Source organism: Calidris pugnax, unplaced genomic scaffold, assembly GCF_001431845.1.
Source record: "Calidris pugnax isolate Ruff unplaced genomic scaffold, ASM143184v1 scaffold24, whole genome shotgun sequence".
NCBI lineage: Eukaryota > Metazoa > Chordata > Aves > Charadriiformes > Scolopacidae > Calidris > Calidris pugnax.
The window spans coordinates 12,090,465-12,104,447 of record NW_015090922.1 but is presented as its reverse complement, the minus strand read 5'-3'; the positions used below and the strand labels follow the sequence as shown (position 1 = coordinate 12,104,447).

The 13,983-nt window shown below is 38.6% G+C and overlaps 1 protein-coding gene across 2 annotated transcripts in view; it reads right to left on the bottom strand.

The window, feature by feature from the left end:
• The window catches only part of PRKCE (protein kinase C, epsilon), a 295,554-nt gene that overhangs the window by 112,193 nt on the left and 169,378 nt on the right, over positions 1-13,983 (bottom strand). For both annotated transcript variants that reach the window (XM_014950985.1, XM_014950984.1), the window contains exons 3-4: positions 1,879-2,038; positions 818-852 (exon numbers count right to left, since the gene is read on the bottom strand). In XM_014950985.1, the coding sequence (XP_014806471.1) occupies positions 818-852; positions 1,879-2,038 (195 nt within the window). The remainder of the gene's footprint in view (positions 1-817; positions 853-1,878; positions 2,039-13,983) is intronic.

Below are 13,983 nucleotides of genomic sequence, written 5' to 3'. Positions count from 1 at the left end.
GTCTGTCCTACTGTGGGATTCAAGGTCATTAAGCGAAGAAAAAAAATCTTCAGTGTAATAATGAATTTCATTTTCTTCTAACTTTGGTCATTGTAAGAAAAAAACCTCCACAAATCAGAACTCAAGGAACCTCTACTGTATGTTAATACAGCAATTCTTATTATAGCTTGTAAAACCATTATTTCATTTATTTATTTGCAATGAGATTTCATTAAGTCTTTCGTAACTGAAAAATCAACACTAACTTGATTATTTCTACTTGTCAGATGAAACTTAAGTAGAAAAACATCATCCCAATAAGTGACTGCATAAAAAAAATTAACAGTACAAGAAATTGAGTTGAAAAATGGGAGCTGAAAATGAAACACTTCTGCAGTCTTTGCTATAACCTTCTCTAATGATGACCTCTATAATTATCTCATCTATTTAATTACAGTCTTTGCAATTACCTGGCATTTTTAAACAAAGAATCTTAAGCAGAATAAAGAATTCACCATTTTAAAATACAAGAACTTAAAAATGAAGAAGCCAACATCAGCAGATATGCGCCCCCCTTGTTGGATGTGCATCAAGAGCTACCTAGGATCTGTTGTTCAGTGATGTTAACTGTGCCCTTACCTCATATATGCTGCCTAAGACCTACAGTTTTGAAAAATCTTACTGTGACTTACAGTAAAGACTGTATCTTTGGTGAGACAAACTTATTCTGATCATCTTGTGCTAAATTCTTAACACTGCTTCATGAAAATATCTTATTATTTATGTAATGTAACATACTACATATATTCAAACTGTCCCCCTGTAGATTTTTGCTTACCTTGACATTGGTATCCCTGTTTTCCTATTACACCCCTGAAAATAAAACAGTTTTTTTTAGAAAATGAAGAATATATATTTTTAAAAATGAAAAACACATTTACTATATGACCTTTATTATTAAAGACACATTTACTATAATAAAATAGGCAAAGCCAAAGGGTACGTAGAGAGGGAAGCCACAAGCTGGCAAAAAAGGAATCAAGCAGGCCTCTAAATAGACAGATTGCATTTGCCAATACTGTTGCTTGAAATTATCTTAGCTAACCTAAAGCCTAACCCGCAAACGTTTGTTAGAGGAAGGTAATTCAATTCACAATGAACAATTCACTTAGTTTCTCATTAAGAAAGACTGATTCAGTACACACTCTTAAGAAATATTAATTACGGATCACATCAGATCTTATGTGTATAAAGGTACAAATCAGTATCTCTAAGTAACTTTGGAAAACATCAATACAGCTGCTGAAAAATAACTGGAAACTAAATGTCTCCACCACTTTTCCCTATCCAAAAATTGCAAGGACTGAAAACTAAGGTAAATCATTTCTAAAAGGGAGTACTTGACATACACTGTAATAAGACTGACCCTGTGCAGTGAGTACCCAAACCCCTGGATCATTAGAAGTCTAATATTCACATATGTCATTAGTAGTAGGATGTATAGGAGCTTGGCATTTCCTAGGAGGAAAATGGTGACACTTCAGCACCTAAAGAAGAATTCAGTCACCTTGGCAAAACACAAAGGTCTACTATCAGGTCTAAACCTACATCTAGGCACCTACAGAACACGAGACTGGCTGTCTACCTAGAATTTATAGTCTGTACCAGAGAGGAAAAGATTGAACTTTGTGGTTCAGATGAGAGAAAATGCAAATACAATGAAGTCTAACATTTGTGATGGAAGTTTAACAGTCTTCTGTCATCATTTGCAAAACTGATGACAGACTAATATTAAAATGAAGAGGAAAAGAACTACTACTCTACGCCATTTATACTTCAGCACAACAGGAGGGTATGTTACCTCTTCATTTCAAAGTTGCAAAGAAAGCAAAGTCTCACCATATAAAATCTCTGCAGTGCGAACAGTATGTTGGTTGTCTAAGATAGGTGGCCATAAACTTGTGTCCATTAACCTGATGTACTCTGCGTCGCACAGCACCCTGCCGCTTTCTGGGGCGCATACGCTCCCGGAACACACGTTCTTCATTGTCTTTGGGTGCTGAAACAGAGGAAAAAAAACAATAAACACTGGCTGCATCAGACACAAATATGGGAAAACTCAAATGCAATACAGAAGTAGATATTCTGCAAAAATAAAAATAATCCTCTCTAGCTAGAAGTGCAAGATAACTTCCCTAAGTTGTGCGTAACTTTTTAAATTTTTTAGCATCAATTGCTAAAGGGCAAGGATTTTCACTGCCTAGTACAGAAACTTCTATTTGTTCTAAACCTTTATCTGTAAATTCATGCTAGGCTGGGAATAAGTCTTCTGTGCTTTATCGCTATCAAGCACACTGACAACCTCTTTAACAGTAATTACACAGATTCTCCAAACAGCTCAGACTCTCATCTCATTTGATCTTCAGGGAGACAAAAAAAAAATCAGCCAAAAAAATCCCAACATCCCTTGGCCCCTGTACACTCAGAAAGTGCTGACACAAGTGCAAGAAAGCTAAGTACAAATACATATTATCCAGTTGAACAAAAACTCCATCCAGAACTGATTACTTTGTAGAATTCCTGATTAAGATCTGGGCTTAAGGCTCTAATAATCCACTTTGCCACTAATTCCTGTTCAATTGCATATGAAACTTAATGGTAAAGGAAGTAAAAAATGATGTTGATACATCCCAGAATGAAAACTTTGGGAAAAAATCCTCCAGAGTGCTTTTTTCCCAAGGCTTTATTTTGAAAAGTCTCACCAACACCTGCATAGTATTTTGTATGCATTAAGCAAAAGCTGAAGATGAATTAGCAATGAAGAATAGCCCACAGTTGCTAATGTGTAGAGATATTACAAGCATTCCTGGAGCCACTCACGTCTCCACAAAATGGAATATCAGATCTGGAGGGGTCTACATTCAGTCATCCATTGCCAAATGAATCTATGCACTCACTACTTCACTGCATATAACACTTTGAAATGTATTTAGCAGTTGTCATTTTCTGAATTTCAGCTACCCTGAGTTATTATGATGGCCTAAAAATGCAAACTTTGGTCTGTTGCAAGCTTTACTGTACATGAATGAGTTCTCCAAGCAACAGTACAGTATTTAACAATAACACAAAAAAATTAAAACTCTGAGAACAACTGAAATCTATAATAGTCTCAAATCCTTTTACAAACACTGAAAGAAACCCGATTTTTGAGGGCTGTAAAATTAAAAGGTATTGACTTAGGAATGCTTAGAAAATGGTCTTAAACTAAGTCAATAGATGGATATCCTGGGAAAACACAGAGCATAGACCCATGAATTAAGATCAATTTCCTTCACTGCACAGCAAGGGCTAAACCTCACAAAACTAGCAAATTCATTTATGCACTAAAGAGAACCTGAGTTCCTTCCACATTAATATCTTACAAAAAAATCACATTCAGAGAGGTTTTCACCATAAGAAGAAACATTTGTGGAATGGCCAGAATGGCATTACTTTTCTATTCTAAGTAAGCTCTCAGTAAATAAACATTGACTTATACACAAAGCTACCCCTTTTATTTGTGCAAAAGAACAACCAAAAAGCAATGACTCTAGCTCCCTCTTCAAGAAAGAGATAAGTACCAAATAGTTATCAACTATGTTTATTTTTATATTATTAATTATGTTTATTTTTATGTATTAAGCAAAATTCCAACGTCTAATAAATACCATAGCCCTCAAGAGAAAGACTGTCTTACACAGAGAATACATAACAAGTAGTTGGAAGTCCTACCTAGACTCCTATTTCCAGCTTCTGAATGATTTATTGAAGTTACAAAGCTGCTGGAAATCTTTTAAAAGTTATTACCATCGGAAATAATTCTATATTAACACAGAACTGTTCTTTTGGTTATCATCCATATTGTAGAATTTGCTAAAGTATGCAGCCTGGATGTGAGAAAGTTAAACTCTCCTGGAAAAGGCTCCCAAAAAGTTATCTGCTTATATGAAACGAACAGGATGTTCTGGCAGTGAACAGTTCACACTTGATATGATAATCAGCCTACTATACTGCTTTTCTCAGTTTTTCATCTTAAGCATCATTCTTCACAGATAAAGCACCTGTAATTTTACACAGCAGATAAAAATCTCCTTCTTGTTTGGCTGGATAAACACATTATCATTACTTCTTTATCTTAACCAAAGTCTTCAAACTAATTTTACTGTATTACTTACAGTTCTATTTTTAATACTTTTATGAAATTCCATTTTTCCCTTACAATCACAGAATCACAGAATGGTAGGGGTTGGAAGGGACCTTTGGAGATCATCTAGTTCAACCCCCCCTGCCAAAGCAGATTCACCTAGAGCAGGTTAAACAGGAATGCATCCAGGTGGGTTTTGAATACTTACAGTTAAACAACAAAACAAGTGTCCTTTTCAGAAATGCACTGACTTGAAAACAGATACAAGCAATACACCAGTCCTGAAGTCATCAGATTAAATAGCAGGTGTCAACTATCAATATCACTTCCACACAAAGAGCACATTTCCGTGTGAGAAAGCTGCTCAAACATCCCAGAGAAATGTCGTTTCCTTGGTCTGTCTTGGATGACATTGGAGGTGTGTTAGCCCGTTCCCCCAAAACTGTCTCTTCTGTCAGTCTGCTGGTCCACATTTATCACTAAAGACTAGCACTTGGATAAATCCATGCACAACATCCCGCTTTAATGTCAAACTGCACAGATGAACTGCACACTCGAGAGTCATGACTCTTAAGCTGGACATGAGCAGGCAGTGTGCAGCTGCAGCCCAGAAGGCCAATCGCATCCTGGGCTGCATCAAAAGAAGCGTTGCCAGCAGGTCCAGAGAGGGGATTCTGCCACTTTACTCTGCTCTGGTGAGACCTCACCTGGAGTATTGTGTGCAGGTCTGGAGCCCTCAATACAAGAAGGACATGGACCTGATGGAGAGGGTCCAGAGGAGGGCCACAAGGATGATCAAGGGGATGGAGCACCTCTGCTACAAGGACAGGCTGAAGGAACTGGGGTTGTTCAGCCTGGAGAAGAGGAGGCTCCGGGGTGGCCTAACAGCAGCCTTCCAGTACCTGAAGGGAGCCTACAGGAAGGCTGGGGAGAGCCTGTTTAGAAAGGCCTGTAGTGACAGGACGAGGGGAAATGGCTTCAAGCTGGAGGGGAACAGATTTAGATTGGAGATTAGAAGGGGGTTCTTTACTGTGAGGGTAGTGGAGCACTGGAACAGGTTGCCCAGGGAGGTGGTTGAGGCCCCATCCCTGGAGATATTCAAGGAGAGGCTCGACGAGGCCCTGGGCAACCTGGTCTAGTTGGGGGGGTCCCTGCTGACTGCGGGGAGGTCGGACTAGATGACCCTTGGAGGTCCCTTCCGGCCTGGGAAATTCTATGATTCTATGATTCTATGACTCCCGAGTGGCGACTCTGCATCCACCTCACCTCTCACTACAGCCCATGTAGAGTCCCCCCTTTGCCAGTCGGCAGCAGTACTTGTTTGTGGGGGCTGGAGTACCATCTGGCATAAACTGTGCATGACTGGACACTGGATGACTGGACTTTCATCAAAGCAAACCAAGTAAGTCACAAGAGCTTTACACTCAGTTCACATGAAGTTCAGCTACCTTGTTCTCTGTTAGTCAACAAAACACATAAGCGACACTTTTCCTCAGTCCTCAAGCAAGACACTGCCACATCTTGCACAATGCACACCGCTGTGGTGGGCCACAGGCTCCAAACCAGACAGTAACTTTCCCAGGTGACTCAGAAGTGGATGATCACATCTGTGCGGGCTCATACCCAGGTTTGTGAACCACATATTTCTAGTTGCACCAACAATAGTCTTATGTTTAAATTAAAATCCATTTATCTCATACTGAAGAGCCATGCTAGAGACATTGATTTGACTGTCTGAAGACATCTGCCTAGAAAAGGAGTGACATTGCTCTCTCCAAACTTCTCTCATTGTTTGCAAGTAGGAAAGCAGAGATCACTAAATGCAGAGATCACTAATAATCAGAAAACAGGGAATACTCGGGAACCCCTCCCCAACATCTGTGTAACAGCCAACTAGTGCTTTCAAGACATACTTTAGACAATACTAGCATCTCAAAAAAACCTGGCCTTTAAATATATTTTAAAAAGAAAAAAGTCTTACAGTGGTATACGACAGATTCTAGAAAATATCATTAGGGTACCACATACAGCCCGATTGTGGTATTTCTATTCTTAGCAGAGGAGTTCAAATTAAAATTAAATGGATTTGCCGTAGTCAGTCTATAAACAAGTTCCAATATAAACAGTTTCTTCTCACAGTATTTCTACTAAATAGTCACATAGGGCTATCATTTCCTCAGTAAAAGTTTCTTTCTGTAAAGTACATTCTGTTCCCTGTTTGATTTTGAGTCCTTCAGCCCTTTATATTATTCAGTTTATCTTTTTAAAATGCATTTATTTAACTCTCCTTTTCAAAAGAAGGAGTAAGAAAGGCTCATGATGATTTCCAAATGTTCATAGAGAATACTGTCAATGCAGCACACGGAGTTTAGGCTTTATATGATGGTACTTGAGAACTGGCAAATTTAGAACTAATTTCATCTCAAAACTATACCCAGTAATGCCACTACTTCTTTTCATTGCAGCCAAGAGTAACTCTGAGTAATTTGAAAAACAATAGCATATAATTGCTTTTATAGACTCACATGTACATGCACAAATATTGCCTACACTTTCAAAGACTGAAAAGACTTACAGGCTTAACTCCAAGCTCTTAGAGAAATGTTAAAAAAGACAGAAATATTTGGAAAGCAAAATTGCACTAAATTCATAAATACTTGCAAAAAGGATGTTTAAATGAAGCATCTAGAACTACATTTAACACTGTTAATCATGTAGTATCTCTTAAGTATGGATTATAAATCATAACTTAAAAGATAAGAAAGTAACACAGAATACTCCCTAACCCTCAAAGGGGGAAAGATTGGAAGAAAAAGACCCTGTACGCCAAATAACAAAGGCTGGAACACATCAGGTCTCATTTTGTACTAAAATGGTTTCAGCTTAACTGAGAAGGGTTCAGTGTGGAGCACTTACGGCAACAGACAAAATTACCCTGCATACCAAAATGTGCTATTTCCATTCTTTATCCACTACGTTGTGAGTATTTACAGAGTTCTGACAATATAAAAAACTAAAAAATGTTGCTGTTAAAGAGGGAGAGAGATTGCACACACAGAGAGGCTTTTCAGAATTTGCTACTGCTCAGAATGCAGATTTCTAAAAGGGAACGTCCTGGGCATTTCCCTTCATCTGGAGGGGACTGGCATCAACCAGAGACAGTGTTTGGGGAAGAAAAAAAAAATCAGATATTTTAGTTAAATGGCTACTGCCCCATCAAAGCCAAACTGAATGCCATGTGCAATGGTTACACTCATAGCAACCAGTATAGCTGCCAGGTCACCCCTGTGTGACAAAACACTAACACTTCCACAGCACTTCTGGCACACAGTGATTTTCACCCTGGGCACCTTTTGGGTGTCCTCACATTGCTGTCATCCATAACTACAACCAGCATTCAGAAAAAACAGCTGGTTTAACATCACCCTTAGTAATTACAACAGAGCTTAACTGAACAATGAATGCAAAGGAACAATGACCATACTGGTGTTCTCGTGCTGAAGATTGATTTTAAGAGCTTTTGTACAATATTTAAACCTGGCTACTTTAAGCAGTTATGTATGTTCTGAAATAGAGCTTTTTTTTTTTAGCACTGTATAACTTATAAACAGAGGAAGGATATTGAGGCAGGAGAGGTAATTTGCCTAAAGTTATGTCAGAAATTGAGAAAAGGTAGGAACAACGTCCTCAGGTTTCAGGATGGAGTGTAACCAGATCATTATGCATCAAAATTAGGTCTCAAAGGACTATTTTCAAACTCTAATTTGGCCTCTACAGCAGCAGCATACATACTGTCATCAAGATTTCTCCAGGCAGAAACTTTTACAGGATTTTGCCTTTGAGCTTTTATACTTTCATTTCTATTTCTTCTTATCTTTAAAAGTTTTGCTTTAAAAAGCCATGCAACAGAGTAATTTTAAAACTTTGAGATAAAATATATACTATAAAAAAAAGTATAAAATTTCCACTTCATTTCATTTCTTTAACAAGTAATAAATACACAGGTTTTGCTTACTATATCTTGAATCTGCTTTCCTTAGGAAAGCTGACAGGAAATTTCTTGTTCAATAGGACAAGAATCAGATCCTTAGATAATGCCATATTGTTAAAGAAAACAAAGACGATAAGTGTTACTAAAGAAGTGAAAAAATACTCACAGATTGAGTTAGTTTTAGAACAGATAGGTGTCTTGACAAGTCATGTCTGTTAACATGAGCTATTTACTGAATGCATTGAAGAATAAATTGCATTTTTAAGTACCTCAAGTCCAAATACGGCGGGTGGCTTTGTATCATGGGCTCAGGCTCAAATTTATTTGCCTTCAAACACATGCTTATCTTTAAATGCTTGAATTCTTGTCTAAAAGAGAGATTCTGCCTATATGTATTTAAAGATTTGGCTTGACATGCAAACAGATAAAAGTGATTGCACTTGTGACAGGCGTCTAGTTTTGTTTCAGGGCTTGTTTTACTTGTGTTTTCTTTTTTATTATTAAAAAAAAACCCACCCTCAAAACTAAAAAGCTATCCAAATGATTACTTACACATGATTCAAACCTTCCCTACATATTTATTATCACGCACACATTCATTATCTCACTCAAAGCTGAAGGGACAACAGTAATTCCCACATCCATTCCAATGGAAATACCTTCACATTTGATTCGTTTAATAAAGGAGAACATAAAGCCCAGAGGTATTACACATCTTGTAAGGTACTGAAGGTCTGATTGCAATTTCAGCACATGGACAAGTCCAATTTAGTTTTCAGAAATGTCCCACCCTTGCTGGCGAGCAATCATTTGGACTAAGTGTTCAAAAACCAGGAGCACAAAGGCCGGGGCACACACCCCAGCTGTGGCCCATCCACTCTGCAGCAGCAGGGGCTGGGGCTGAGGGAGGATTAGTTCTCACATGTGCTCATGCAAAATTCTCCTTCAAATGACTTTGAGACTTTCCTTAAGAAAGCCTTCAAGATGAGTCCTCACGAGTTTCTACTGTCCATCTGCACAGTGCCCACAGAATTAGTGAGCACTTACACAAACTTAAGGTATTAACAACCTGGAATTACACATGCTTGTCTTCAGATGATCATGCAGCATGTTTTAATAAATCTAATATTTAATGAACAAATTTCTGTTTTAAAGGATTGGACAACTGGTAGGGAATGGATATAAACATAGGGTGCTACGTCCATTTTATAGACGCCTGGGGAAGCACACAGATGACAGTGGGGCTGACCTCATCTTGGAGGGTGAATGGAGCAATTCCTGTAGATAAACATCTGTCAGACCCACAAAGTAAGCAAATCAAAGACAGATTCTTCCTACTTCCTCTTGATTTCTTTATTGGTGATATTTAACAATGATTTTAATAAATATGCTATTTCTAAACTAGAGAACTTGTAACTACAATTTTCACATTACATTTTATTTGGTAAAAGAAGTTATATTGCTAGAAATACCACAGGGAAGTTGCTGTTATACGACATATTTTCTGAAAAGTCAATTTCCCATCTCAAGTTTCTTAAAATAAAATTTAACTTCCAAGAATTTTTTTTCCACAAGACAGAAATTAGAGCTTTTTCAGTTGGAAAGGAGATGACACAGACAACAGGATATAATAAAAAAAAAAAAAAAAAAAAAATCAATGCCAACTGAAGTTATTTCTGTCTTCCAGTGTTATCTTTCAGGCGGAACAAACAGCCTCACTCTAAACACAATGCTCTTATGTCAATAAATCTGCAATTGAAATCAGAGAGATGGAAATGCATTCTACATATGGTAAATACTAAAGCTATTATTCCGGGGAAAAATCTTATTCCGCAGAATGTAGTGGGTCTACCCATGCAATAGCTAGCAATGTAAAATAATTATCTGTAAAATGTAGAAGAGTTTTGTGTCATAACTTCCCGTGATAAACTTACAGAAAGAAAACTAATTTAGTTTGTGGCGGTGACATTCAGTTTGTGTTGATACAGTGTTGGTAACAAGTAGCATGGTGTTAGGATTGACAGTGTTAAGTCCTGACAGGCTCACAAGGTGCAATATCTCTTATTAAATCAAATACTAAAGCTAAAAAAATTACATGATCTTTTGAATGACGAAACTGACATGGTTTTATATTAGGATTATAAGATACTTGTACGCAGCACAGGTGAGGCCACATGTCAAGTACTGCGTTCAGTTTGGGCCCCTCACTACAAGAAAGAAATTGAGACACTGGAGTGTGTTCAGAGAAGGGCAAGGACGCTGGTGAGTGGTCTGGAGAACAAGTCTTATGAGGAGAGGCTGAGGGAATTGGGGTTGTTCAGCCTGGAGAAGAGGAGGCTGAGGGGACACCTTATTGCTTTCTACAACTATCTGAAAAGAGGTTGTAGCCAGTTGGGGATTGGTCTCTTCTTCCAAGTAACAGGCGATAGGACAAAGAGGAAATAAGTTGTACCAGAGGAGATTGAGATTGGAAGTTAGGAAAAATTTCCTCATTGAAAGGTTTGTTAAGCATTGGAACAGGCTGCCCAGGGAAATGGTTGAGTCATATCCCTGGAGCTATTTAAATGATGTGTAGATGAGGGACATAGCTTAGTGGTAACTTGGCAGTTCTAGGTTAATGGTTGGATTTTAAAGGTCTCTTCCAACCAAAATGATTCTATGATTCTCTAAGATGATTATCACTATGATCAGACAAAAAGCCACCCTTGGGGCTAGAGTTCCCTCATCTTACTGCTACAAATCTGCAAACATGTCCTGCAATGCTAGAGCGTGCCCAGCCACTTGTGGTAGTGGTGGTGGATACTCTGGTGACACACAATCATATTGACTGTCCTTTGGCTGTCTTCAAGGAAAGAAGGAAAATGTGACAAAACATCACTGTCAAGGCTGCTGTGGAAGGTGAACTTTCAAAGGGGTGTACACACATGTTTATTTTAACAGAGCTCCAGGCTATGGAAGTAACTGCAAGGTCAACTGAATTCTCTGCAGAGTCAACACCTGAGCTGCTGGCCTTTGTTAGTTCCTGGAAAGGAAACGGTGTTGTGATGCTAAGAAGGAAAACAAGCATTGTGAAAATTTCAGGACAAAGCCCTTTTCCCAGAGGTAACTATTATACCAGACAGATCCTGAATGACAGTATTTTAAGCATGTGTTTGTGATAGATCTGAGAAGTTCAGCAGTCTTTTTCTAACAGTTACAAAAGCTACATAGAATGTGATGAAACAGAACCTTGTATGACTGGGCTTTCTGGCCTTTCAGAAAAGAGTTGTTTCTTAAATATTTTTTCAACTCCAGCTTTGTTCCTTTGCCATAGAATAACAGAAGTGTAAATCCAGGCACCTAGGAGATGCCTGAGCCCAGCCTCCTGCAGTGGGGAAGGGTCTCATATATTTCAGGCATCCTCAGCTTCCAATTTTCTGATGGTTCTTGAAAATCCCCAGCAGGAAAATTCCACAACACATTCGTGTATCTTGTTTCACCACTCTAACAGGCAGGCTTTCTTCCTAATAGGCAACCTAAATCCTTTTGCAGTAAATTATGCTGGATGTTGAATGGTAGCCTGAAAAAGCAAGTTTTTGCCAGAACAGAAACTACTGAAGCATTTGTAGCAAGACAACCATTATCTTGTTGTACACCATGCAAAACACCAGAGGCTTGGGATAGCCAGAGACAAACAAGATGTCACAGAAAATACAATTGTAGAAATTTTGCAAACTTCTCAGGCCACAGCAAGACAGAAGCTGTTTTGAACTAAACAGGTCCCCATGGATACCCCATTCACATGCTAGTTGCAGAAAAGCTGTGATCCGAAGGTAAAAAGGGATATGAAAACCACTTCCTGCCTTTAAACTACTAAATCTCACAGTCGTCTTGTTGATTCCATTTCCAGACCCCCCTTCCTGATAGCAATAACTTGGTTCCATCCAAGCTTAGAAATACATGCAAAAAAGCTCACTTGTGCTAAATCTCCATATTAAATCTTATAATTCTATGGAATCACACTAAGGATCTATGGTGTATAACCTACACAGGTCAGAGAAGATGGCTTTCAGAACATAGTTTCATAATGGTTATAACCCCTCTGGAGTTCAAGCCTGTAATATGCATTACACATACCAAGGTTCCAGCATGCTTTGCAGCGGAAGTGAAATATTCCTACCTTCAACTGGGAAAAATGCCATTCTGAGGTGTCATCACTGTAGACTTAAGAAGTACACGAACTTCAGTAGGGTTGCTTTGGAGAAGTGATTTTTTTTGCTTTTTAAAATTTTTATTAATTTCTTTCTCAATAAAGTATTAACTACTTGCTTGTATCCTCCACGGGGCAAAGGAGTCCGCTGCAGAACTGCATTAAAAGAGCCTCACACACACCTATCCAATGACTGGGAAACCCAAAGAAGACAGCATAGCAGCTGGTAGCAGAGACTGGAGTGTGTTCAGAGAAGGCCAACAAAGTTGGCGAGGTGTCTAAAGAACAAGACTTATGAGGAGAGGCTGAGGGCACTGGGGTTGTTTAGCCTAGAGAAAAGAAAGCCGAGGGGAGACCTTATCACTCTCTACAACTACCTGAAAGGAGGCTGTAGCAAGGTGGGGGTCAGTCTCTTCTCCCATGTAACTAGTGATAGGACGAGAGGAAATGGCTTTAAGTTGCGACAAGGAAGGTTTAGATTGAATATAAGGAAAAATTTCTTCGCTGAAAGCACTGTAACAGGATGCCCAGAGAAACAGTTGAGTTACCATCCTCAGAGGTATTTAGAAGATGTGTAGATGTAGTCCTGAGGGACATGGTTCAGTGGTAACTTGGCAGTGCTAGGTTAACGGTTGAACTTGGTGATCTTAAAGGTCTCTTCCAACCAAAACAATTGTATGATTCTAAGTGTCTGTACCTTTGTGTACATAAACCCACTGATGAGACTGTAATGGTTCTGATAAATAGAAGAGGGTTTGACCCTAAATGGTAGGAAGTGTTATTAGAAATAAGAAGTGAGACAATCATCTTCATCGCTACTGTTTGCCAAACGAGTTCAGGATGCATTATACCTATTTTATCTCACCTAAGCTTTGTCTGCTTAGGGAAATAATTTACATACCTATTATAAATTCAAATTATTAAGTGTTGGGAAAGAAATCTTTCAATAGCGAAACAAGAAAGCAAACTATTTTTCTTTCAAAATAACTTCAAAGGCTCTGTTTTCTGAAGTAAGTTGATACTTAGTGTTGTCCCCAGAAACAGTATCTAGCAACTGTTAAATTATTTCTTGTTGATATATTCTTGGTAATTTTTTGAGCTAGAGAATGCACCATAGTGCCTTGATACATGTTAGAATCAAGTACCTGGTTGCCACTGGTCTGGTAACTCCTGTATGCCAGCTCTTCATATAGCAAGGAAGGCAAATCTGGTAAAGCTTTGGACCAGCCTGCAGGAATGGCTTGGAATTGGGGTGAATTGGTGGAATTGTCACTGAAACACGCTCCAAGACACCACCACCACGGCAACCTGAGGCACTGGGTCTGCATCAAAGAAACCCTGAATGCCACCCGATGGATGGCAGCCAGGCAGCCTGACAGAAAGATGAAGCTTTCTAATATAATTGCAGGCACTTAAAATCATGTTTCTCCTTTTGTTTTACCACTTATATCTCTTATAAATTGCTTCTGAAGGCTAAAAACACATGATATGCCTTTGCTCTGCAGTGGAGTCTGCAGGGAACCCAACAGGTAAAACAGCAGGTCTTCATTTGAAATGCACAGATAATTTTTTCCTTTCTTGGATGGAGGGTGTAGGAGTCTATAGGTAATCAACCTTTGGACTTTTCATTTCTTGCAACTC